We start from the raw sequence: 26,414 nt of genomic DNA, 5'->3' as shown, positions 1-26,414 counted from the left end.
GCAGGACCTGATTGACGACTGGGGCTCATCCATGTTCCGGGGCCTGAAAGGATTCTGGCCACTGCCCAAACACTGGTCACATGTGTGGGAAAGAAGGTCCTTTGTGGTTCAGCCCTGAGGGCCCGAGAGAGGCCTCGAGGATCTGAGTAACGATAAATAGAATAAGCAACATATACATTCTGGGTAAATAGAATAAGAAACATATACATTGTTAAAAGCATTAACAACTGTGATATGCTTTCCTTTTTCTTTTGTTCTGTTACTGCTTGACAAATTGGGTCAAATAGAGCTGACTGTGTCTATGTTTAAGTATGTTGATTTTTCATCCTGGAAGAAGAAAAGTCACCAGTTGGTGATGTTTCTAAACTGGAACTTTCTGATCCAGCCCGTAACATTTTCCCTTTCAAATTAGGTGGTAAAAAGGGAGAGACTGTTGAGTAATTCTGCAGTGGCTTCAGAGGATATAATTCTGTTGTCCATCTTTCAGCAATTCCATATCAATAAAAGAGTCAAGCTGGTAAGTCGAAAGGAAAAGATTTCTTGATGGAAATTTTCTGCCATTCTTACTAACTGCATCAAACAAGATACAACCTTGGTGATTTTTGAAACTATAATTATATTCATCTGATAATAATTGGTACTTTACAGTTTATAGAATATTTTCACAGATACTTTCCTTATTGAATCTTCACAATAATCCTGTCAATAACCTTTAATATTATCCATTCACAAGATTTCCAAAATTATTCCACCACTTTATTCTCCACACTCCAAAACTCCTCTGTGCCCAGCCTAGATAGTATACTGAGAAGGACAAAGTACTGGATTGCAGAGATAAAGCGAATTAGGAAATTCTCTCTTAAACTTATTACCTGGGTCATCGCTTTATTTTAGCAATTTTTGTTTGGTTAGTTTTTGTTTATTTTTTTAAAAGCCATTTTATTGAGATATATTCACACACCATACAGTCCATCCAAAGTGTACAATCAGTGGCTCTCAGTATAATCACAGAGTTGTGCTTTCATCACCACAATCAATTTTAGGACATTTTCATTGCTCCAGAAAGAAAAACCCGATACCCCTTATACCTTCCCATTATTGACACTTAACAATGGTGTGGTACCTTTGTTACAATTGATGGAGTAATAGTAAAATATCACTGTTGACTACAGTCCATAGTTTGCATTAGGTGTATTTTCCCCTATAGCACCCTATTAATAACACCTTGTAATAGTGATGTACATTTGTTCTAGTTCATGAAAGAACATTCTTATATTTGTACTATTAACCAAAGTCATCATCCACAACAGAGTTCACTGTGTTATACAGTCCCATGTTTTATCCTCTAACTTTCTTTCTAGTGATGTACGTGACCCTCAACTGCCCCTTTCAACCACATTCACACATATAATTCAGCCTTGTTAATTACACTCACAATAATGTACTACCATCACCTCTATCCATTTTCAAACATTTACAATGAACCTAATTAAAAGTTCTGCACAAATTAAGCATTAGCTACCCATTCTCTACCTTCATTCTGTCCTGGTAACCTATATTCTAGATTCTAACTCTATGTGTTTGCTTATTATAATTAGTTCATATTAGTGAGATCATGCAATAGTTGTTCTTTTTTGCCTGGCTTATTTCACTCAACCTAACGTCCTCAGGCTTCATCCATGTTGTTGCATGCATCAGGACTTCATTCCTTCTTACAGCTGAATAATATCCCATTGTGTGTGTGTGTGTGTGTGTGTGTGTGTGTGTGTGTGTGTACCACATTTTGTTTATACAGTTATCGGTTGATGGACAGTGGGTTGTTTCCATCTTTTGGCAATTGTGAACAATGCCGCTATGAACACCAGTGTGCAAATGTCTGTTCATGTCCCTGCTTTCAGTTCTGAGTACATACCTAGTGGTGGGATTTCCAGATTATACAGCAGCTGTATACTTAGCTTCCTGAGGAACTGCCAAACTGTCTTCCACAGTGGCTGTACCATTCTACATTCCCACCAGCACTGAAAGAGTGTTCCTATTTCTCCACATCCTCCACAACACTTGTAGTTCTCTGTTTTTTTAAGTGTCCATCCTAGCTGGTATGAAATGATATCTCATTGTGGGTTACAGATTCAACGCAATCGTAATGAAAATGCCAACAGCATACCTTGCAGAAACGGAAAAGCCAATTATCAAATTTATTTGAAAGGTTAAGGGGCCCAAAATAGCTGAAAACATCTTGAAAAAGAAGAACAAAGTTGGAGGAATCACACTTCCTGATTTTAATGCACATTACAAAGCTACAGTGGTCAAAAGAGCATGATACTACCATAAAGATAGGTCTATTGACCAATGGAATTGAATTGAGAGCTCAGAAATAGACTCTCGAATCTGCGGTCATTTGATTTTTGATGAGGCTACCAAGTCCACTCAACTGGGACAGAAGAGTCTCTTCAACAAATGGTGCTGGGAGAACTGGACATCCATATCCAAAAGGATGAAAGAGAACCCCATCTCATACCTTATATAGAAGCCAATTCAAAATGGATAAAATATCTAAATATTACAGCTAGGACCATAGAACTCCTAGAAGAAAATATAGGGAAGCATCTTCAAGATCTTGTGGTAGGGAATAGTTTCTTAGACTTTATACCCAAAGAACAAGTAAGAAAAGAAAAAAATATATAAATGGGACCTCCTCAAAATTAAAACCCTTTGTGCCTCAAAGGACTGTGTCAAGAAAGTGAAAAGACAGCCTACTCAGTGGGAGAAAATATTTGGAAACCATGTGTCCAATAAGGGTTAAATATCCAGAACAGATAGATAAATCCTACAATTCAACAGTAAAAAGACAAACGACCTAATTAAAACATGAGCAAAAGACTTGAACAAACATTTTGCCAGAGAGGAAATACAAATGGCTAAAAAGCACATGAAAAAAATGCTCAACATCACTAGCTATTAGGGAAATGTTTTTGATTTATTTTTTAAAGACAGTCTGTGAAATAGAGTGGGCTTCCTTAAACCTCAATTCTGTTGTAACTTACTCAGAATTAATCCTAAAAGTAAGGCAGCTGTTTCTTTATAATTCCTTTGCTCCTGGAGATAATTTAATTCCTGTTAGAGATAATTAATCCATTGTTATTCTGGTGTTAAGAAAGTATCTAATTAGATGGGGTAAATGGAGTTTAATTCAAATAATTTTTTTAAATGTTAACTAAACCTCTGTTACATACCACAGATATTATATGGCAGTCTTTCAACAATAGTCTGAAGAAATATAATGGCTCACATTCTATTCATATCTTTTAGACTTTGCATCTGCAGACAAATTTGCATCTGCAGCTTTGACCCTCCAATATTTATAAGGCCTTTTTACTCAATAAACATTAATAAACAAAGGGCCTCTTTTGTTACAGACACTGTGCTGTGCACAATGGTAGAAAAAATACATAGGAATAGGACGAAATCCCTGCCCTAGAGGAACTCACAGCACAGTGGGGAAGACAGCAACATAAATAATTACAGCTCAGTGTTATAATGCTGAGCTAAGATGTCAGCACCAAGAACTTGGAAGAAAGAATTGCTCAGACCAAAAACCTTAGCATCATTCTCAACTCCTCTCTTATCCTAGGCCTGGTCCATCAGCAAACTCAGTTGCTTCCATCGTCAACATATATATGGAATACGGCCACTGCTCACCAGCTGCACTGTTCCCATCACCTGTCCCAGGATTACTGCCTCTTTAACTGCTCCTCTGTTTCTGCCTTTTCTTCCCTGACTCATCCCTCCCCTACCCCCATTCAGTCAGTGCTCATTATAACATAGAGGGATCCCACTACAACACAAATTGGATCGGGTCATTCTACTACTCAAAAACCCCAGTGAGCGACTAGTTCACTCAGAGCAAGAGCGAGACACCGCGAGGCCCTTCCTGCTTCTGCCCTGCGTTGCCTCATTGAGCTTAGCTCCTGTTGTTTTCTTCCTTGCTCACTCCCCTCCAGCAACATAGCTTCTTCCCTCAGGGAAACATCCCAGGCATGCTCCTGCTCAGGGACTTTGCACTCGCTGTTTCCTCTTCCCGCATGTTCTTCCCCAGAGAGCAACATATCTGCTCCCTCACTTCTTTTGAGTCTTTACTCAAAGGTCACCCTCTCGGTAAGGCCGTCGTTGGCCGCTCTGTTTTCAACAGCACCTTCTGCTCCCCAATGGGTCTGTCCCCCTTCCCTGCTTTATTTTCTGTTTTGCATTTATCACTACCTAACATACTACATATTTTACCTATTTCCTTGCTTATTGTCTCTTCTCTACTAGAAAGTAAGCACGACGAGGACACTGAGTTGTATCTTTTGCTAATTGCACTATCAATGTTTAGAAGCATTCTTGGTACATAGTGGGCTATCAGTTACTATTTCTGGAATAAATGATTGAATGATTAATGATTATTTACTGATATTGGACAAGTGACTTGAGAAGTTCTGGTACCTTTCCCAAGTCAAAAAAGATTGCTAAGAGGCCTGGGTAAACTCTTTTTCTCATTGCTGTAGAAAGATCTTGCACAGTTCGGTCTCATAAGAGTCAGGGACATTAATCCCACAAACCTCCATGCAGCATTCTAGCTGACACAGAGACTTTCTTACACCTACAGCTAGCCTTGGGCGCAGGAGAGCACTTTAACAGTGTAGGAAGAAGTTCCTCAGGCACTTAGCTTCAGGGAAAGCTGAAGAGAAATGAGAATGAGAAGCAGAGTTGGAGGGAATTCATTACCATAATTTCACCTTCTGTTAAGCAAGCCTTCTTTCTGTCAGTGCTTCCTGCTTTCATTTTCCAGGAGTTAAATGAGATTGCTTAAGCTATTTCTTTTAATAAATCACTTGTGCTTCACCCAATTTCACCTGCATTCAACTTTTTCTGATGATTGCATGAAGTATAAGAATATACCAAACAGTATATAGATTGCCAAATATAGGAAATAGGAGGATATCAAATGAAAAAAAAAAAAATACATAGCCTGTTTCATTGGATGCTAATCCTACAACTTTCTGGGTAAGGCCATTGCCCCCTGTGATATTTGTACTGTGATGGCAGCACTAACCATTTTTAAGACTTGAATATTATTTACCTTAGGATTTGGTAGCGTTGGTGGGTTGCTGATGCTGCTTTCCTGCACTGAGGATCCTGCTTTTTCTTTGACCCCATTTTTTGGTGGGTGGGGAAGTCTGGTTCAAAGTATTGCTTCTTACTAAACATGCAGTTATGGACTTGGAAGAAATAGTTGCGCATGCTAATCACTCCCAAATCTGGATATATTTCAGGGTGTTTTGACAGTTTTCCCCACATAACATCTGTACTTAAGAAGCCTCACTGCTGTTGGTAAAGTATTGACTTGATTTCTCTGCTCACATCCAGGGCACTGCATGATACTGCCCTGCTCTCCCCAGATCCCTGCCAGGCTCTCTCCTGCAGGCCTCTCCATCTTCCATGAGTATGAACTAACACAGCCATTCATCTCCAGGTGGTTACATTCCCCATCACTGACAACTCCCTCCACATCTCATACACACCAGGCTGCTCCCCTACGAAAATTTTCCAAAGCCGTGTGTTACACATTCCTTTTTCTCTGCCATGCTCCCAGCTGTTTTGTTTTGATCTGTCTGTTTACATAGCATTGCCAGACTATGTGCATGAAAGTTGTGTTGTTGACATGAATGGTTTTGAAAATGTTCCTGTAAAGAGCCTACCTCAGTTATCAGAGGGGAGTGGGAAGCTTGATGTCCCAAAAGTGGAGGTCAGGGACTACTATTTGAATCTTTGCCAGAAGGGGGCTTGTGTACACTGACAAAGAAAAGATGCCCGTGTAAATGTGACTATGAATTCTACTAATATAAAGTACTATGGAAGCATCTACCAAAAAAAAAAAAAAAGAAGAAGAAGAAGAAGAAGAAGAATTAATAACAATAACAACAACAAAATAATAACAATAGGCAGAGATGACATATAAATAGATGGGCTCCTAATATGGAACAAAAGACATAAAAGTACAAATATACATTAAAAAGCAGATTCTTCCCAGCAGAACTCAGGTAAATACAGTTGTTAGCTCGCTCTGAGTCACCAAGTGTTAGTCTAAAAAGAGATCCAACCAGAATTGGACACATTAGAGAAAGGCACTTGGCTGTCCCACTCACCGTTATCTAGAGGGCTGGATGGAATCCACTGTCCCTTCCATTGCCCATATCCTGGCCTGATCATGTGCTCTTAAGCAGCGGATACTTTAGGAATTACTCTTTCAATTGAACAGTTGAGAAAATCTGAGGCCTGCTCTTCCTTACCCGGACAATGATAACAAATGAGATGAACATAGGAAAGGGAAGGCAGGCCAAGAAGATCGAGAGCACTTTTGTGATAGGAAAGAACTTTGAAAGTTCCAATTTTTGATACTGATTATCTACCATTTTTTAACCACTTCTTCAAAGGATGAATTTGATATTTCACATTGGAGAAACAGTTTAGCTCCTGGTTGCTTCTCTGATCTTTTCCCTCCAAGTTTGCTATATTCAACTGTAGACATTATAAAAACAACCTTTGAGAATGTGTGTGGCATTTGCTGTTCGAAGTCTAGTGCGGGCCAAGAGATGTGGGTAAGAGGCATTTTTTCATGTTTTTTCTTTAATCCTCCAACAAAGATTTGGTCCCAACTTTGCATGCACTCCTTAGGTTATCCAAATACCTTTGCCAGTCTCTCACATGCTATCTTTGGCCAGTATACTCCTTGAAAGACAACTTAAAAACAAGCTTTGGTTTGGTTTGGTTTGGTTTAATGTATGAAGAAAAACTATACAAATGAGGTTGGCTTCAACAGCAGAAGCATCTTTGGATGACTTGGTCTCTCTCTGAGCTCCTCCCTACCGTCAATGAAACTGGAGATTCCCAACTGTTTCCAAACATCCATTTACCTTGGATTGTTTTTGACTTCCTAATCAAAACATTATTTCATGAGATTATTTAACATGTTAGTGAAAACTTTCCTATTGAAATTTTTATATTATTTTTTTTCCTCTTAGGAACAAGAATTATATTTTTCCCTAAAAAATAAATATTTCAAACTTCTTTCTATTCCTTCTCAATATTCATTTTCTGGAGTCTGGAGATTTGTCTACTCTGTGCTTTGCCTTTGCATTCTCAAATTCTTATGTTTCCTACTCCAAAGAGCCATAGGACTCCATTTAAATCCCATCAGATTCCTTTTACAGCAGAAACAGGACCCCTGAGGTCATTTCTTGACTGACGCTGCTGCCAAATATGTGAGAATGTCCTCATCACATTTCCTGTCCCAATTATTTCTAAACTTGCTCTTCAAAGTTAAAAAAAAAAAAGTAACAGAGCCATCAAAGTAGAAATACTAGAACTTGTCTTTTTCTTTTTATCTTTCATAGAAATGGCATTTTAAAACAAGAGCTGATGTCAGACCTTGAACAGAGTCTCCACAAGGGAATGAATGTTTTGATTAAAAGTTATTTAATATCTTTTAGTTCCTTGGAATTTTGCCTAAAGCTGGAGATATTCTTAGCCGCAGGTCTTGTGCCTTCTTTGACTAGATAGAAAAATTTGCCTCAACATCTAAAGGGAATAAATGGCATTCTCAAAATAGCTACTTGATTGTATAGGTGTTTGTATCACAGAGGATACGGATGTGTTGAGAATTAGGAATTATAAAAGAATGTTGGGATAAGGAGAAATCTGTTGAAGCTGCTTCATTCTATAGCTCTCTCCCTACATCCATTGACTCAGCCTCTTGGTTAAAATTAGGTTTAGGGTACTACATTTATCTGGCGTGAAGAATAGGATTCTGTATAATCCGTATATAATGTTTTATCTTGTATCCGTATTTAGATCAACAAGGGTTAAATCAAAGCTGTTCAGGCAGGTGGGTAGTTATAATAGGATCTCAGTTGTTAATTGCTTTCGATGTAAAATAATGAGACAATAAGGCAGATTCTTATAGCAACTCAATGTGAGTTTTTAAAAAAAGAAAATTTTTATTACAAAGATACAAATGGAATTTTGACTCAGTAAGTTATTTTAGATTCAGAGGTAGTATTGCTCCTGGTCCAGCCTCTCTCTTTAATTATTGTCCTTTTGAGGCAAAATATTTACAGAGCATTGAATTATTTTTCTTGCTTTCTGACAGCATTCCATGCATTTAGATATTGATGTGACATAGTTAGAAGTTAGGCCATCCAGACTTGCATTGTGTGATGGTATTGTGCTACTGCTATCACAAGATTCCATTTTTCCAGCCCCCAAGGTCCTGTCAGTGCTTGTTTACAGGTCATCTGGGTGGTAACTAGTATGTGTTCAATAGCATGAGTGTTATCAGGGTAACCTTGGCAACCAAGCTAGCCCTGATTTCAAAACCTCACATGCTGTATCATAAAATTAGATAACAGAACTGACATTTAGCTACATGTCTGTCATATATATTAAGCTCTGAGAATGATTTGCTTTATAGCCATATGCCTTAATATGGAAATCGTAGGCAGCAATTAGAGAATTTTATGCATATATGTACTATTCCACATTTCGATGGTGGATCCATTTCCTCAATTCTTCGCTGTGATATTGAACCACAGATATTGTCATACTATTCTCTCTGTGCCAAAATTCATGATGGCTTTATTTTATGATCAGGACAAAGCTTATAGCAGCACTTCATCAGATACTCGGTATAAATAGGATTATGAATAATAGAAAACTCAGCCCCTAAGAAATGTAAAATTCAAAGCTTTCTTGGCTTTACTGGATACTGTTATTTTATGCTGATTGGAAGTAAGACTGAGCACAGAATATTCCACTAACTAAGTCAGAATCCCAAAGACAAGACATGCTTATATTTCATTTATATATTCATGCATATTTTTACACATATTATATTCTTCCAGTGTCCAAGAATCTTCAGTAATATCTTTATTCTGAACATGCAGATTAATATGCACAGCTAATTTGAGTCCTAGGTCCTCTTTTAGAATTTGGAAATATTTTAATCTCAGGAAATTTTCCTCTATTTGGTCTGGTGCTGTTTTTCTTGCATATAAATTTAAAGACCTGACTTGAGAATTACATTTAATGTAAGCACCCTGCAGTTTTCTGCATTGCAAATGATTATTTTTAGAAATTTCATTGCTGCCTGGATATATTTGTTTGTCTTCATTGATATGTAGGGGGAATAGCTTATTAATGATTTAAAAAGAAGGTATTTTGATTCATCGACTTGATTCTTCTCATTACATAAACAATAAAGGCAGTAAATTAACATCTAATAAAATTGTAAGAGTTTATTTCTGAATTTAGCTGCAAAATAGTCAAGAATCCTTGAGCACAGCTTTTTCTATCCCTTATAATCTTCTGCCTCAATGTTTTGAAAGTTGTCATTCAGCATACTTTAACCTAGAATGACGGTTTATATATAGTCTACTAAAGATACCTTTTAGCAGCTCTCTGTCAAGCACCATAATTGAGCAACTGCTGTGTAAAACAATTCTTTGGCTTCTAGAATGGTAAGTTATGATATAAAAATGGAAGACCCTAATGTCAAAATTGACCATAAAGGAATTCCTTCTTTTCCCCATATACATGCTATGTGGCAAATGTTTTTGAGAAATCTGTTCCCAACATATTCCCATCATATTAGCCATCTATCTAACTCTTCCTTAGTTGTACATTAAATGCTACTTTTTGCCCTATGCCTAGTAAAAAGTCAGAATTCCGGCAAGTTCAGGACTTTTCTTTCCAGAAACAGATAAGCGGTTGTGCTCTCTACATGGGAAGAAGGGCAGAAACCTTCTGTGTATTTGCTGACCCTGTACAGCAAATACTTCTGCTACATTTTCAGTAATGGTTAAACCGTTTGCTTTATCTCATTGGGTTGAGCCATCGTCACCTTTCTGTTTCAACTGGTAAAAGATGGTTTTTATTATTTTCTTTTATCTTGAAACTATTTCTTGTGACAAACAGAAATAGTTCAGCATGTTGTGGTTCCAGGACTGAGTCAAGTTTGGGTAACCATTTATACTGTAAAATAACATCATTTGAAACTTCTCAATGTGTATAATTCTGCAGTGCAATATGGACATAAAATATTAGGCTGTGTTGGTGCTGGAATGTGGGGGCTTATCAGGCTGTTTGCATGACCTTGAGATGTATTTTAGTATCTGGTCTTTTTCTTTTTTTAACTGTGACATCATATGGCATTAGATGGATGTAGGGGTTGGAGGAGACGCCATAGTGCAATGGTAAAAGAAAACAAAGTTAAAAGGTAATACAGCTTCTCCTGTGATTTCCTTTTAGGTCCGATGTTGTGGTTCTCTGTTTTTCTATTGCTAATCCCAATTCCCTAAATCATGTGAAAACCATGTGGTATCAAGAAATCAAGCACTTTTGCCCTCGCACACCTGTTGTTCTAGTTGGCTGCCAGCTAGATCTCCGCTATGCTGATCTTGAAGCTGTTAACCGAGCCCGACGCCCTTTAGCAAGGTAAGCCAAGGTACTTGGTGTTTTGCTGTGATGGCCAAATTAAAATTTAGAGGCGGCAGACATCTCTTTAGCCTAACATTCTGGTGTTCTGTGGTTCTGGGACTCCATCAATCAACCAAATGCTTTAAGCTCTTTTGTTAATCATGATGGGATGTGCCCTAATCCCTTCCCACTCTCACTTCACCTTTAACATCAGAACCCATTTTTGTAAAATGGTTGGCCAGTGCTTGAAGCAAATTCTCTATTTATGAAATGGAGTATAGAAGTGCTGGAAAATTTGTGAAGCATTTCACAAAATATATTTGCCAAAATGCTAACTACCCATAATAATGTCATTCTTGCAATTATGATTACAGTAGGACTTCATTTTACACGAACAATACAGTCCAAGACCCTTTGCATAAGTTGAAAATTACACATAGAGCGAACTCCATTATTTAATATGTATTTCTTATACAAACATACCTGTCACACATTTTTTATTAAAAAGCAAATAAATACTCTAGTAACAATCAATAAACAAAATTAGAATCATAGAAATAATTTTTAAAATCTTAATTCTCTCTCTGCCTTTATTTTATTCAACTGCCAGTCGAATATACCTGAATTCATGTGTGTCGAGTTAGTGTAAAACCAGGTCCTACTATATTATAAAAAGATAACTTGCAGAGTGATCAGCCACAATCCTTGGCCCTGAGAATGTAAGGTTCATACAAATACACACATTCAAGTGTTTTTAATCTTCCCCATGTCATCTTCTTCATTCCCAAGATGTCAGTGTCTCATTTTAAAACTCATTTGAACCTATAGTTGCAAAATCACAATGCTTTTCTTAAAAGTCTCTAGTGTTATATTTTTAAAGTGCCACAAGTTAAAAATACAACTTGGTGGAGGATTTGTTTCACTATATATAAAATGTGGATACTAATTTAGGGGAGGAAATAAGAGTTCTAAAAATCCTGTGCTCCCTCAACTTCCCTTTGTAAAGAGTAATTTTATAATTTATGTTTGACTACATGCTTAGCTGGAGAGCATAAATTTTCAAAAAAATATTACTATTAACTTCCTTCAATGTTTGCTTAACAGACTCATTACAAAATATTATATTGACACAACTTTTTATCCTCTCACAGCAAAAGCAAATGGCATTTTCTTTAGGCAATTTCCGATGTTGAATAAAAGGCAATTTCTGATGTTGAATAAAATTTCTGAAAACATTTCTTTTATCTTGAGTTTTCACAGTCCTTCTATTCCTAAATGCATGGATTGGGAATTAAATATTAGAAGCCTACATAGGGGGAAGGAGGACTCGCAGTGATTGGGAGACTGCCCCTGCCCTCAGGAACTTCAGTGTGAAAGAATAGATTAAGATAGTCTGTCCTCACACACAGACGGTGGAGGGCAGTGGAGAGGACGGTCCTTTTTATAGAGCATTCCTGAGAAGATCTCATGAAGGAGGTGGCATTTGAGCTAAGCCCTGAAGGGTTTCATCAGCTAGTGATGTTTCAAGTTGGTCCTATAAACAGGAACACAAAAATGCCCACAGGAGCAAACCTGGAAGTTAAATCTCTTCCCTGCCCTGCCCTCTGCCTTTGCCAACACCCTACAAGTGTTCCTCTTTTTCCATCCAGTTCTTCAAATCCAAATTCTACCCAGTATCGTCTTACTTCTCCTAAGACCAGTGCCTGTCACACACATTACCCTTGGTATTGCAAGCCAAATACGTGTTATTTAGGAAGATCGATTTCTAAGAGCATTTCTCAGAATCAAGTCTGTGTTTGTGAAGAGTGTAACAACGAATTACTTCTTGCCCATGTTCTGAAATCCATCTATTTCTTTACCATTGTTTACCATAACCACAGTGATACACTGCTTACACTGCTTCCAGAGGTTTTTCCCAGATTTGATTAGATTGTAAATGCGTCTTCTGTGACTGCCTAAAGGGTGTGAACTTTATTTTGGAACCAGAGAAAATTTTTAATCAGAATTGCAGCTAAGTCATACTTGTGTTGTGTAAGGATTTTTCTTGCAGCAGGGTGGACTGTGGGCTAAAATGTGGAGAGTGAAGGGAGCCCAGGTAAGAGGCTAATGCACGAGTTCTAGCATTAGCCTGGACTAACGAGGGCCTGAGGAAGAGACTAGAGGAAAGGAGAAGAGGGAAGATATGAAGGAGGATTCACAAATCCACTAGATGAGACCTAATGAGCTGCTGAATGTGGAACATTTAATTAGAAGTGGGGAAGATCTGAACTCTAATTGCTTAGCAGAGATCTCTCACCAACTTGGAAATGTGGCTTTTGGTAAACTTTTAAACTCTCTGTCTTGGTTTCCTCAGAATGTAGGGTGAAAATAATAACTCATAGGATTATTAAGAGGCTCAAATGAGAAAATGTACATGAATTCAGTTTCAAAATTATGAAGCATCATTTAAGCATAAGGTAATGATGATAATATGAAGATGATAATGGTGGCAGTAAATGATAAGAGCTAACATTTATAAAGCACTTACTATGCACTGTGCTAAGCACTGTATTCATATTACCTCATTTAAATCTCTCAATAGTCCTTTAACATGTAGGCACTCTAATTATTACATTCCTATTTTAAAGAGAAGAAAACTGAGGCTTAAAGAGGTTAAGTAACTTGCCCAAGATCAAACAGCTAGTGAATATCTGATCCTTCAGTTACTCTGGTCAGTATTGAAAAAATTTTTTTCTGCAGTCCTATTTCCTTCATATTTGAAATATTTGACTTTGGTAGTAGATTTTTCAGGAGGCTTATTAGGTGTTTAGGGAAGCCCCCATTGCTATTCATTTTCTAAAGTAAGGCTCATTACAATTTTTTTTTTTTTAACTATTCTGTTTCAGGCCCATAAAGAGAGGGGATATTTTGCCCCCAGAAAAAGGCCGGGAGGTTGCAAAGGAACTTGGCATACCATACTATGAAACAAGTGTGTTTGACCAGTTTGGAATCAAGGACGTGTTTGACAATGCCATACGGGCAGCTCTGATTTCCCGCCGGCACCTGCAATTCTGGAAATCCCACCTAAAGAAAGTTCAGAAACCTTTACTTCAGGCACCCTTCCTACCTCCAAAAGCCCCTCCACCGGTCATCAAGATTCCCGAGTGTCCCCCCACCGGGACAAATGAAGCTGCCTGTTTACTGGACAACCCTCTGTGTGCAGATGTCCTGTTTGTCCTGCAGGACCAGGAGCACATCTTTGCACACCGAATTTACCTCGCTACCTCCTCTTCCAAGTTTTATGACCTTTTCTTAATGGAGAGTGAAGAATCCCAAAACTGGGGCGAAGGAGCTTGTGAGAAAGAGAAGCAGAGCAAGGATTCCGAGGGGCAGACACTGAGTATTGACCCAGATGGGGAGAGGGAGGAGGTCACTCCCAGGACACCGCAGGCCAGCCCATGGACGTCCTCAAGCAGGAGCCTGTCGGAGCCTCCGGGGCCGGAAGCCGAGGGCTCGGTGCCAGAGACGCAGGCACTGGCGGGCTGGAGTAAGGGGTTTGTCGGCATGCACAAGGAGATGCGAGTCAATCCCATCTCGAAGCGGGTGGGCCCCCTGACTGTGGTCAGCATGGACTCATCCGTCCAGCCAGGCCCCTTCCGGACCCTGCTCCAGTTTCTTTACACGGGGCAACTGGATGAAAAGGAAAAGGACTTGGTGGGCCTGGCCCAGATCGCAGAGGTCCTGGAGATGTTCGATTTGAGAATGATGGTGGAAAACATCATGAACAAGGAAGCCTTCATGAACCAGGAGATTACGAAAGCGTTTCACGTCAGGAAAGCCAATCGGATAAAAGAGTGTCTCAGCAAGGGGACATTCTCAGGTGAGAGGGTCCCATGGCAGAGTCGTCGAAACTTTTCATTGTGTTTAAGCATACATTAGCTACACGTGAGAAGGGGAGAGGATAACAACAGCAAACATTTTTAAGTGCTTATTTTTTACATGTATTAACTAATTTAATTCTCATCAGACCTAAGAGTTAAGTATTATTATCTCCATTTTGCAGACAGGGAAGCTAAGGGACAGAGTGTTAGGAACTTGCCTGTGGTTACACACGTAGGACCTGGTAGAGAAGGATTTGAACCCAAGTTTTCCTGGTCACAGAAACCTGTCCCTTAAGCTACTGTTCCTTGCTGCCTCTCAAAGGCACATCAGATTACTCCAGAGCCCACATCAGTCTGCTTGAAACATAAAATTCTCCTTCTGGATGCCTTCCTCCCCAGTTCTTTTCTCCATTGACCCTTCAGCATTTCACTGGAACAGAAATCAATGACCTCTAGTCCTGAGGCCATTGACGTCCTTGCAGCAGTTTTGGTGGCCGTCTACATTCTCATCCAGGGGACCTCATCTGTTTCCATCCCCTCTCCTTTCCTGTTCTCACACTCCTTTGCCCTCCTCTTCTATAGTCTTGACACTTGTCTCTGGTAACTAAGCCATATGCTTACATAATTGCTTAAGAGCTCTGGTGGCCTGTATCTAATATGGCTGACTGACCTGTGCTTGTACTATTTTACATTTTTGTTCTGAAATTGTCCTCTGTTCACGTGTGTGGGTGTGTTTGTACAGTTCATTGTAAAATTTGACTTCCTAATTCTACTGGTATGGATGTTTCTATGTTTGTCTTTATCGTTCATAATGCCTGCTGTGGTGCTATGCATGTAGTTAAGTGCTTACTAAATAGGTTAATTACTTTTTTTTTTTTTATTTTTTTTTTTTATTTTTTTTTATCATCATTTTATTGAGATATATTCACATACCACGCAGTCATACAAAACAAATTGTACTTTCGATTGTTTACAGTACCATTACATAGTTGTACATTCATCACCTAAATCAATCCCTGACACCTTCATTAGCACACACACAAAAATAACAAGAATAATAATTAGAGTGAAAAAGAGCAATTGAAGTAAAAAAGAACACTAGGTACCTTTGTCTGTTTGTTTGCTTCCCCTACTTTTCTACACATCCATCCATAAACTAGACAAAGTGGAGTTTGGTCCTTATGGCATTCCCAATCCCACTGTCACCCCTCATAAGCTACATTTTTATACAACTGTCTTCGAGATTCATGGGTTCTGGGTTGTAGTTTAATAGTTTCAGGTATCCACCACCAGCTACCCCAATTCTTTAGAACCTAAAAAAGGTTGTCTAAAGTGTGCGTAAGAGTGCCCACCACAGTGATCTCTCGGCTCGTTTTGGAATCTCTCTGCCACTGAAGCTTATTTCATTTCCTTTCACATCCCCCTTTTGGTCAAGAAGATGTTCTCCATCCCACGATGCCGGGTCTACATTCCTCCCCGGGAGTCATATTCCACGTTGCCAGGGAGATTCACTTCCCTGGGTGTCTGATCCCACGTAGTGCGGAGGGCAGTGATTTCACCTTTCAAGTTGGCTTAGCCAGAGAGAGAGGGCCACATCTGAGCAACAAAGAGGCATTCAGGAGGAGACTCTTAGGCACAAATACAGGGAGGCCTAGCCTCTCCTTTGCAGCAACCGTCTTCCCAAGGGTAAAACTTATGGTAGAGGGCTCAACCCATCAAACCACCAGTCCCCTATGTCTGTGGTCATGTTAGCAACCATGGAGGTGGGGTAGGCGAATACCCCTGCATTCTCCACAGGCTCCTCAAGGGGGCACTACATCGTTTTTTTTTGTTTGTTTTTTTTTTTTTCCTTGTTTGTCTTTTTTCTTTTTTTTTTTTTTTTTAACTTTCCCTTCTTTTTTCAAATCAACTGTATGAAAAAAAAAGTTAAAAAGAAAACAAACATACAATAAAAGAACATTTCAAAGAGACCATAGCAAGGGAGTAAGAAAAAGACAACTAACCTAAGATAACTGCTTAACTTCCAACATGTTCCTACTTTACCCCAAGAAAGTTACATACTATAGCAACATTTCAGTGAACTTGTTCCTACTACATCCATCAGAAATTAACAGACCATAGTCATTTCTGGGCATCCCCAGAACGTTAAATAGCTTATCTGTTCTTCTTGGATTATTGTTCCCCCTTCCTTAATTGCTCTCAACTGCTAGTTCCCCTACATTCTACATTATAAACCATTTGTTTTACATTTTTCAAAGTTCACATTAGTGGTAGCATATAATATTTCTCTTTTTGTGCCTGGCTTATTTCGCTCAGCATTATGTCTTCAAGGTTCATCCATGTTGTCATATGTTTCACCAGATCATTCCTTCTTACTGCCGCGTAGTATTCCATCGTGTGTATATACCACATTTTATTTATCCACTCATCTGTTGATGGACATTTGGGTTGTTTCCATCTCTTGGCAATTGTGAATAATGCTGCTATGAACATTGGCGTGCAGATATCTGTTCGTGTCACTGCTTTCCGATCTTCCGGGTATATACCGAGAAGTGCAATCGCTGGATCGAATGGTAGCTCTATCTCTAGTTTTCTAAGGAACTGCCAGACTGACTTCCAGAGTGGCTGAACCATTATACAGTCCCACCAACAATGAATAAGAGTTCCAATTTCTCCACATCCCCTCCAGCATTTGTAGTTTCCTGTTTGTTTAATGGCAGCCATTCTAACCGGTGTTAGATGGTATCTCATTGTGGTCTTAATTTGCATCTCTCTAATAGCTAGTGAAGCTGAACATTTTTTCATGTGTTTCTTGGCGATTTGTATTTCCTCTTCAGAGAACTGTCTTTTCATATCTTTTGCCCATTTTATAATTGGGCTGTCTGTACTATTGTCATTGAGTTGTAGGATTTCTTTGTATATGCAAGATATCAGTCTTTTGTCAGATACATGGTTTCCAAAAATTTTTTCCCATTGAGTTGGCTGCCTCTTTACCTTTTTGAGAAATTCCTTTGAGGTGCAGAAACTTCTAAGCTTGAGGAGTTCCCATTTATCTATTTTCTCTTTTGTTGCTTGTGCTTTGGGTGTAAAGTCTAGGAAGTGGCCTCCTAATACAAGGTCTTGAAGATGTTTTCCTACATTATCTTCTAGGAGTTTAATGGTACTTTCTTTTATATTGAGATCTTTGGTCCATTTTGAGTTAATTTTTGTGTAGGGGGTGAGGTAGGGGTCCTCTTTCATTCTTTTGGATATGGATATCCAACTCTCCCAGCCCCATTTGTTGAAAAGACCATTATGGCTCAGTTCGGTGACTTTGGGGGCCTTATCAAAGATCAGTCGGCCATAGATCTGAGGGTCTATCTCTGAATTCTCAATTCGATTCCATTGATCTATATGTCTATCTTTGTGCCAGTACCATGCTGTTTTGGCAACTGTGGCTTTATAATAAGCTTCAAAGTCAGGGAGTGTAAGTCCTCCCACTTCGTTTTTCTTTTTAGAGTGTCTTTAGCAATTCGAGGCATCTTCCCTTTCCAAATAAATTTGATAACTAGCTTTTCCAAGTCTGCAAAGTAGGTTGTTGGAATTTTGATTGGGATTGCATTGAATCTGTAGATGAGTTTGGGTAGAATTGACATCTTAATGACATTTAGCCTTCCTATCCATGAACATGGAATATTTTTCCATCTGTTAAGGTCCCCTTCTATTTCTTTTAGTAGAGTTATGTAGTTTTCTTTGTATAGGTCTTTTACATCTTTGGTTAAGTTTATTCCTAGGTACTTGATTTTTTTAGTTGCTATTGAAAATGGTATCTTTTTCTTGAGTGTCTCTTCAGTTTGTTCATTTCTAGCATATAGAAACATTACTGACTTATGTGCATTAATCTTGTATCCCGCTACTTTGCTAAATTTGTTTATTAGCTCTAGTAGGTGTATCGTTGATTTCTCAGGGTTTTCTAGATATAAGATCATATCATCTGCAAACAATGACAGTTTTACTTCTTCTTTTCCAATTTGGATGCCTTTTATTTCTTTGTCTTGCCGGATTGCCCTGGCTAGCACTTCCAGCACAATGTTGAATAACAGTGGTGACAGCGGGCATCCTTGTCTTGTTCCTGATCTTAGAGGGAAGGCTTTCAGTCTCTCACCATTGAGTACTATGCTGGCTGTGGGTTTTTCATATATGCTCTTTATCATGTTGAGGAAGTTTCCTTCAATTCCTACCTTTTGAAGTGTTTTTATCAAAAACGGATGTTGGATTTTGTCAAATGCTTTTTCAGCATCTATTGAGATGATCAATTGATTTTTCCCTTTCGAGTTTTTAATGTGTTGTAATACATTGATTGTTTTTCTTATGTTGAACCATCCTTGCATGCCTGGAATGAACCCCACTTGGTCATGGTGTATGATTTTTTTAATGTGTCTTTGGATTCGATTTGCAAGTATTTTGTTGAGGATTTTTGCATCTATATTCATTAGGGAGATTGGCCGGTAGTTTTCCTTTTTTGTAGCATCTTTGCCTGGTTTTGGTATTAGATTGATGTTAGCTTCATAAATGAATTAGGTAGTGTTCCATTTTTTTCAATGTTTTGAAAGAGTTTGAGTAAGATTGGTGTCAGTTCTTTCTGGAAAGTTTGGTAGAATTCCCCTGTGAAGCCATCTGGCCCTGGGCATTTATTTGTGGGAAGATTTTTGATGACTGATTGGATCTCTTTGCTTGTGATGGGTTGGTTGAGGTCTTCTATTTCTTCTCTGGTCAGTCTAGGTTGTTCATATGTTTCCAGGAAATTGTCCATTTCTTCTACATTATCCAGTTTGTTGCCATACAGTTGTTCATAATATCCTCTTATAATTTTTTTAATTTCTTCAGGATCTGCAGTTATGTCACCTTTTTCATTCATTATTTTGTTTATATGGGTCTTCTCTCTTTTTGATTTTGTCAGTCTAGCTAGGGGCTTGTCAATCTTGTTGATCTTCTCAAAGAACCAACTTTTGGTGATATTTATCCTTTCTATTGTTTTTTTGTTCTCTATGTCATTTATTTCTGCTTTAATCCTTGTTATTTCTTTTCTTGTACTTGGTTTAGGATTGGTTTGCTGTTCATTTTCTAGCTTCTTCAGTTGATCCATTAGTTCTTTGATTTTGGCTCTTTCTTCCTTTTTAATATATGCGTTTAGTGCTATAAATTTCCCCCTTAGCACTGCTTTTGCTGCATCCCATAGGTTTTGGTATGTTGTGTTCTCATTTTCATTCGTCTCTATATATTTAGCAATTTCTCTTGCTATTTCTTCTTTAAGCCACTGATTGTTTAGGAGTGTGTTGTTTAACCTCCAGGTATTTGTGAATTTTCTAAGTCTCTGATGGTTATTGACTTCTAATTGTATTCCATTGTGGTCAGAGAATGTGCTTTGAATAATTTCAATCTTTTTAAATTTATTGAGGCTTGTTTTATGTCCCAGCATATGATCTATTCTGGAGAAAGTTCCGTGAGCACTAGAAAAGTATGTGTATCCTGTTGATTTGGGATGTAATGTCCTGTAGATGTCTGTTAAATCTAATTCATTTATCAGATTGTTTAGGTTTTCAATTTCCTTATTGGTCTTCTGTCTGGTTGATCTATCTATAGGAGAGAGTGATGTGTTGAAGTCTCCCACAATTATTGTGGAGACATCAATTGCTTCCTTTAGTTTTGCCAGTGTTTCTCTCATGTATTTTGTGGCACCTTGATTGGGTGCATAGACATTTACGATTGTTATTTCTTCTTGCTGAATTGCCCCTTTTATTAGTATGTAGTGGCCTTCTTTGTCTCTCAAAACATCCCTGCATTTGAAGTCTATTTTATCTGAGATTAATATTGCTACACCTGCTTTCTTTTGGCTGTAGCTTGCATGAAATATTTTTTTCCATCCTTTCACTTTCAGTTTCTTTGTGTCCCTGTGTCTAAGATGAGTCTCTTGTATGCAACATATTGATGGTTCATTTTTTTTGATCCATTCTGCGAATCTATATCTTTTAATTGGGGAGTTTAATCCATTTACATTCAACGTTAAAACCGTGAAGGCATTTCTTGAATCGGCCATCTTATCCTTTGGATTATGTTTGCCATATTTTTCCCTCTCTCTATTAATATCCTTTATTGTACCCATACCGAATCTCTTTAGTACTGAACCTTTCTCCAAGTCTCTCTGTCCTGTCTTTGTTTCTCTGTCTGTAGGGCTCCCTTTAGTATCTCCAGTAGGGCAGGTCTCTTGTTAGCAAATTCTCTCAGCATTTCTTTGTCTGTGAAAAATTTAAGCTCTCCCTCAAATTTGAAGGAGAGCTTTGCTGGATAAAGTATTCTTGGCTGGAAATTCCTCTCACTCAGAATTTTAAATATATCGTGCCACTGCCTTCTTGCCTCCATGGTGGCTGCTGAGTAGTCACTACTTAGTCTTATGCTGTTTCCTTTGTATGTGGTGAATTGCTTTTCTCTTGCTGCTTTCAGAACTTGCTCCTTCTCTTCTATGTTTGACAGTGTGATCAGTATATGTCTCGGAGTGGGTTTTTTTGGATTTATTCTATTTGGAGTTCGCTGAGCATTTATGATTTGTGTATTTATGTTGTTTAGAAGATTTGGGAAGTTTTCCCCAACAATTTCTTTGAATACTCTTCCTAGACCTTTACCCTTTTCTTCCCCTTCTGGGACACCAATGAGTCTTATATTCGGACGTTTCATATTATCTATCATATCCCTGAGGTCCATTTCGAGTTTTTCAATTTTTTTCCCCATTCTTTCTTTTATGTTTTCATTTTCCATTCTGTCATCTTCCAGGTCACTGATTCGTTGTTCAACTTCCTCTAGTCTTGTACTATGAGTGTCCAGAATCTTTTTAATTTGGTCAACAGTTTCTTTAATTTCCATAAGATCATCCATTTTTTTATTTAGTCTTGCAATGTCTTCTTTATGCTCTTCTAGGGTCTTCTTGATTTCCTTCATATCCCGTACTAGGGTCTCATTGTTCGTCTTTAGTTCTTTGAGTAGCTGCTCTAGGTGTGTCTCTTCTGGTCTTTTGATTTGGGTGCTTGGGCTTGGGTTATCCATATCGTCTGGTTTTTTCATATGCTTTATAATTTTCTGTTGTTTTTGGCCTCGTGGCATTTGCTGACCTTGATAGGGTTCTTTTAGGGTTTGTAGACCAGTTGAAGTCCTTATCTCTAATTTATCAGATCTACAGCTTCGTGGAGTACACTTTCTCTAACTAACCAGCAGGTGGCGTCCACGAGCCACCTGTTCTCCACAAGCCAGATCTCCCCTGCTTAGCCTTTTTGGTGAGTGGGGGAGTGAGTCTTGTGGGGCCCAATTGGTGTCCCAAGCTTGCGTGTGTAGTTGGTGTTGCCTGCCCTGTATGTGGGGCGTGTGTCTGGGCAGTCGGGGATGGGGGGTGGCCCTAACAATCAAATCTCCCTGATGATCCTAGAGTTTTAAAGCTACTGCAATAGTCTAATCCTTCAGTTCAGTCCTGCCACAGTTTGTCTCTGCCACTGACCCACAAGTCTTTGGTATTGGCGTATGGCTCCTGAGACTTGCAAGTGGGCCCCTCTTCCAGGCTGTGCACCCCGGGTCCTCTGTTGAGGGATGACTGTGCTATGTCGCAGGTGAGTGCCGTCCCCCCAGGGCAGTTCTGGGCTGCTGGGCTGTGTTGGGAGGCTCCCAGTCTGCTCAAATGATGGCTGAATGGGGCTCTGTTAATTCACACTGCTCCCCCTTCCCAGCTCTGGGACATTCAGCTGAGGTTGCAGGGAAGGCTAATGTCCACGCCCAGTTTTGTGGTGTGTGCCTGTTATTTGAAGCACTTCCGTCACACTGGGTTGTCTGGGGCAGCTCTGGGCTATGGGGCTGGCGATGGGCAGGAGTGTTTCCTGTCCACCAGGATGGTGGCTGTGAGCGGACACCTCCCTTTTCTTGGGAAGTTGTGTTGTTTAGTGAATTTTCTCAGCCACTGGATTATTGCCTTTTGTCTCAGAGCTCTCTTAGTTCTGCTCTTGACTTGAGGTGCCCAAATTTCAATTCTTTGAAGCTTTCTGTATTGAGCTTCTTAGAGTAATTGTTTTAGAAAAAGCAAAAAGGATTTAAAAAAAAAAAAAAAAAAAAAAAAAAAAAAACGGCCCTCCTCAGAGATCTAATGGGTTATTGAAATGCTAATAGACAAAGCAACCAGGGCCATTAAGGAAAAGTGCCCAGGGCAGAGAGATCAGCCTTGCTTCGGGATTTGCATATGCGCCTCAAGGCCTGATCTCCGCCCTTCCCCTTTCTGTGTTCACCAGAACTCCAAAAATCCTCTGCTTTTATTTTGGAGTTTTTCGTGTTGTTTTTTTTCTATGCCTGTCTCCTCTCTGCTGGGCTGGCTGCTCTCAGAGTCTCTGGTGTCTGGCCTCAGTCTATCTATGGTTGGAGTTTGAATCAGTAGAATGAGTTTCCGGTAAGAGCAGCCACTGCAATTCTCCCTTCTCCTTCCTGGAGCTGACAGCCCCTCCTCCCCCGGGACTGAGCCTGGCAGGGAGGGGCGCGGGTCCCCTGGCCGCAAAAACTTACAGATTTCGCTGATCTCAGCAGTTCCACGTTTTCATGAGTGTTGTATGAAGTATGCCCAAAGACAGATTGCTCTGTGGTGTCCAGTCCACGCAGTTCCTGGCTTTTTACCTACTTTCCTGGAGGAGTAACTAAAACATACAGCTCACCAGTCTGCCATCTTGCCCCGCCTCCAGGTTAATTACTTTTAAAGCTTAGGAGTAATCGTTTACTCCAAACACTGACCTTTATGGTATAGAAGCAGTCTTGAAAGTGAATGAAAATAAAATATTACAAACCTACAGTAAATGAAGCAGTGGCCCTTAAGTAAAGTTGATTAGATCACCTTCTTTTCACTACAGAGATATAATGACCAAATACAGTGTGTGAGCCTCAGTTCAACCTGTCTTAAAAAAACAAAACAACAACAACAACAACAACAAAACTATAAAATACAATTTAGGGGTAATTTGAGAAATTTGAATATGGACTAGATAGTGAATGATATTAGGGAAATATTGTTAATTTTCTTGGATATAATAATGGTATGGTTATTTAGGAGACTGTTATTCTTTTTAGAAAATCCATGATAAAGTAATTAGGAGTGGAGTGTCATGTTATCTATAAAACAAAAATGTATACACATGTATAAATACATTTACAGCTAAAGCAAATGTGGCAAAATGTTAACAATTGTTGAGCAAAGGGAGTGAGAAAATGCAGTTTCATTGTAACATTCTTCCAAGGTTCTGTATGTTTGAACATTTTTCATAAAAAGGAAGAAAAAAATATTCCTCTCCTTACCTTCTGGTTAGGAGAATTTGTGTTGTGCCCTTATGTATAATTTTAAATGCTTGCTCATTAATCCTCAGAGAACAGCAGGAGGAAGCAAGTGCCAGAGGTGGGGGTTGACATAAAATCAGTAAATGACGATATGGATGGGACAGTAGGAGAGATTTCGGTTGATGAATATGGTTGATGCAGAAGGCTGGGTTGAGCCCTCGGGGAGGCTGGCTCACGGTTGTGTTTCCTCAATCCTTTGGCAGATGTGACATTTAAATTGGATGATGGGGCCATCAGTGCCCACAAGCCGCTTCTGATCTGTAGCTGCGAGTGGATGGCTGCCATGTTCGGAGGGTCGTTTGTGGAAAGTGGCAACAGCGAGGTATGTGCCATCCCCAAAGCATAAGTGGTATTTTTATGTATGTGTACATGCATTGTTTTTATATAAATTGTTAATTGGCCAGATTATGTTAATTCTTTACCTGTTTCCTTCCATGAAATTGTTCTTTAGGCAGTGGTTAAATGATGGGTCACCCTTTTCTTTGTTCTGCAGTTTGAGGAGCTGTGTTATTCTTCATGTTTTATGTGTAGCACCTAAGGCTACGCATGCCGTGTCCCCTTTCATGCTGACAGCTCTCCTCTTCCATAAAGACAACATCAGCTGTACTTTGTAACAAATATCACTGTTGAAGATACTGTCAAAACCAAATACCAGACTCTATTTGAATTCTCTTAGCCACTGAAACCTTATTTTGTTGCCTTTCCTTTTTTCCTTTTGATCTAATTAGAATAGCCAGAAGGAAATCATTTACTCCAAACACTGACCTTTATGGTATAGAAGCAGTCTTGAAAGTTAATGAAAATAAAATGTTACAAACCTACAGTAAATTAAGCAATGACCCATAACATTCTTTGAAATTTGCCATATAGCTACTTGTTAAATTGTAATTTGAAAGTTATCACCTTTTTGTATATATATTTCACAATAAGGAAATAGCTGAAACTATGATACTGTAACCCATAACATTCTTGGAAATTTCCTATAGAACTACTTGTTAAATCGTACTTTGAAAGCTACCACCTTTTTGCATATAAGTTGTGTTTCACAATAAGCAAATAACTGAAACTGTGGAACTGTAACCTGTAATATCCTTTGAAACTTGCTCTCTAACTACATGTCAAATTGCACTTGGAAAGTTATCACTTCTATGTAAATATGTTATAGTCCACAAAAAAAAAGCAGATTACTCTGCTACCCAATCAAAATCTAGCTAAACAACAAGAATAATCCAGCACATTATAATATACATCCAAAAAATAAAAATCAAGTGCCAGAGGGGCAGAGCCTGTCTTCTGAAGTTCGGGAAAGTGAGGAGACCTTCAGTCACTCAAGTCTCAGGCTTGTAGATATATATCTTAGTTTGCCAGGCTTCTATGACAAATACCACACAATGGGTTGTGCTAAACAACAAGAATTTATTGGCTCAAGAATTCAGAGGCCAGAAGTTCAAAATCAAAGTGCCAGCAAGGCCATGCTTCCTTCCCAAGGTCTGTAGTGTTCTGGGGCTGGCTTGCTGCAATCCTTAGGGTTCCTTGGTTTGTATCTCTGCCTCCCATCACATGGCAAAGTGCTTGATCTCCTCCTGGGTTTCTATCTGATCTCTGGCTTCTTATATGGTATCCAGTAATGCGGACTAATGTCTACCCCAATTCAGTTTGGCCTTACCTAAATAGGCTCTTAGAAGATCCTACACACAAGTGAGTCCACATCCTCACTGATAATACATCTTCAAAGGGTCCTTTTCACAGAAGAGTCCCTTCAAAGTGTTCACACCCATAGGAATGCAGATTACAATGAAGACCACATCTTTGTTAGGGTACATAATTCTATCCACCACAATGGGAGACCAAAAAAAGCCACACACATCCTTGTGCCTTCATTTTCTCATCACCCTCACCTAGATGGTCCTTAAAGTTCTCTTAAGCTACAATACTCCTTGAGGCTCTGCCCCAACTTGCCTTCTCAGCCCATGTTGAAGGAATCTTAGAGCAGAGGGTCTGTTAGCATTAAGGAAGCATTACTGAAGCAAATGGTTGTATGAAAGTGCTGAGATCTACTGGAAGCAGCTGGGTCATCTGTCAGACGCTGGCACTCTCACCCCAAAGGATATTCCTAGCAAAGTAGAGCAAGCACTATCTTACAGACCCTATGGCTTCATCTTTTTACAAATTCTGTTGGAAGGAAAAAAAAAATTCTGTTCAAATACTTATACCTTTAGTCTAGGAGTAAGCAAACATTTTTGTTGGATTTTGTGAGTAAAGCATGCCATCAAGTTTTTTTATCCTAAGAAGCTCGTTTTGCTTATCTCAGCCTCTCTCCAAGCTTTTAAAAGAAATAAAGAAAACAGTAACTTTTCAAAAAGGGTGCTCACACCAGAACCCTGAGCACTCCCACAGTGATCCAGGAGCCTGCATTTGCATCCCAAGCAGGGAAACAGCATCCTAGAATCATAAGCCTGGGATAGCTGGGACTGAGGTCACTAGGCCACCCTCCTGCTTCCAGAAGAAACTGCAGCTGCTCCTGAACCAGCCCCAGCAAAGGATTCTCTGCTGGTTGGGAAAAGATATTAGAATTATCTTGACCTCCTCAGCAGTGTCACAACCATTACAAGACAGGAGGTTCTTGCCTGTAACTAATTGAAGTCTTTCCTGTGC

General features: G+C 39.1%; 1 protein-coding gene across 3 annotated transcripts in view; it reads left to right on the top strand.

Annotated features, from left to right (window-relative positions):
- Positions 1-26,414, top strand: part of RHOBTB1 (Rho related BTB domain containing 1) — a 73,838-nt gene that overhangs the window by 36,402 nt on the left and 11,022 nt on the right. For all 3 annotated transcript variants that reach the window (XM_037804756.1, XM_037804755.1, XM_037804754.1), the window contains 3 exons: positions 10,345-10,530; positions 13,398-14,371; positions 23,963-24,081. In XM_037804756.1, coding sequence (XP_037660684.1) covers positions 10,345-10,530; positions 13,398-14,371; positions 23,963-24,081 — 1,279 coding nt within the window. The remainder of the gene's footprint in view (positions 1-10,344; positions 10,531-13,397; positions 14,372-23,962; positions 24,082-26,414) is intronic.

This window comes from Choloepus didactylus, chromosome 15, assembly GCF_015220235.1.
Source record: "Choloepus didactylus isolate mChoDid1 chromosome 15, mChoDid1.pri, whole genome shotgun sequence".
In the NCBI taxonomy this organism is placed as follows: domain Eukaryota; kingdom Metazoa; phylum Chordata; class Mammalia; order Pilosa; family Megalonychidae; genus Choloepus; species Choloepus didactylus.
Note: the sequence above shows the minus strand (reverse complement) of the source record. Positions and strands in the feature narration are given on the sequence as shown.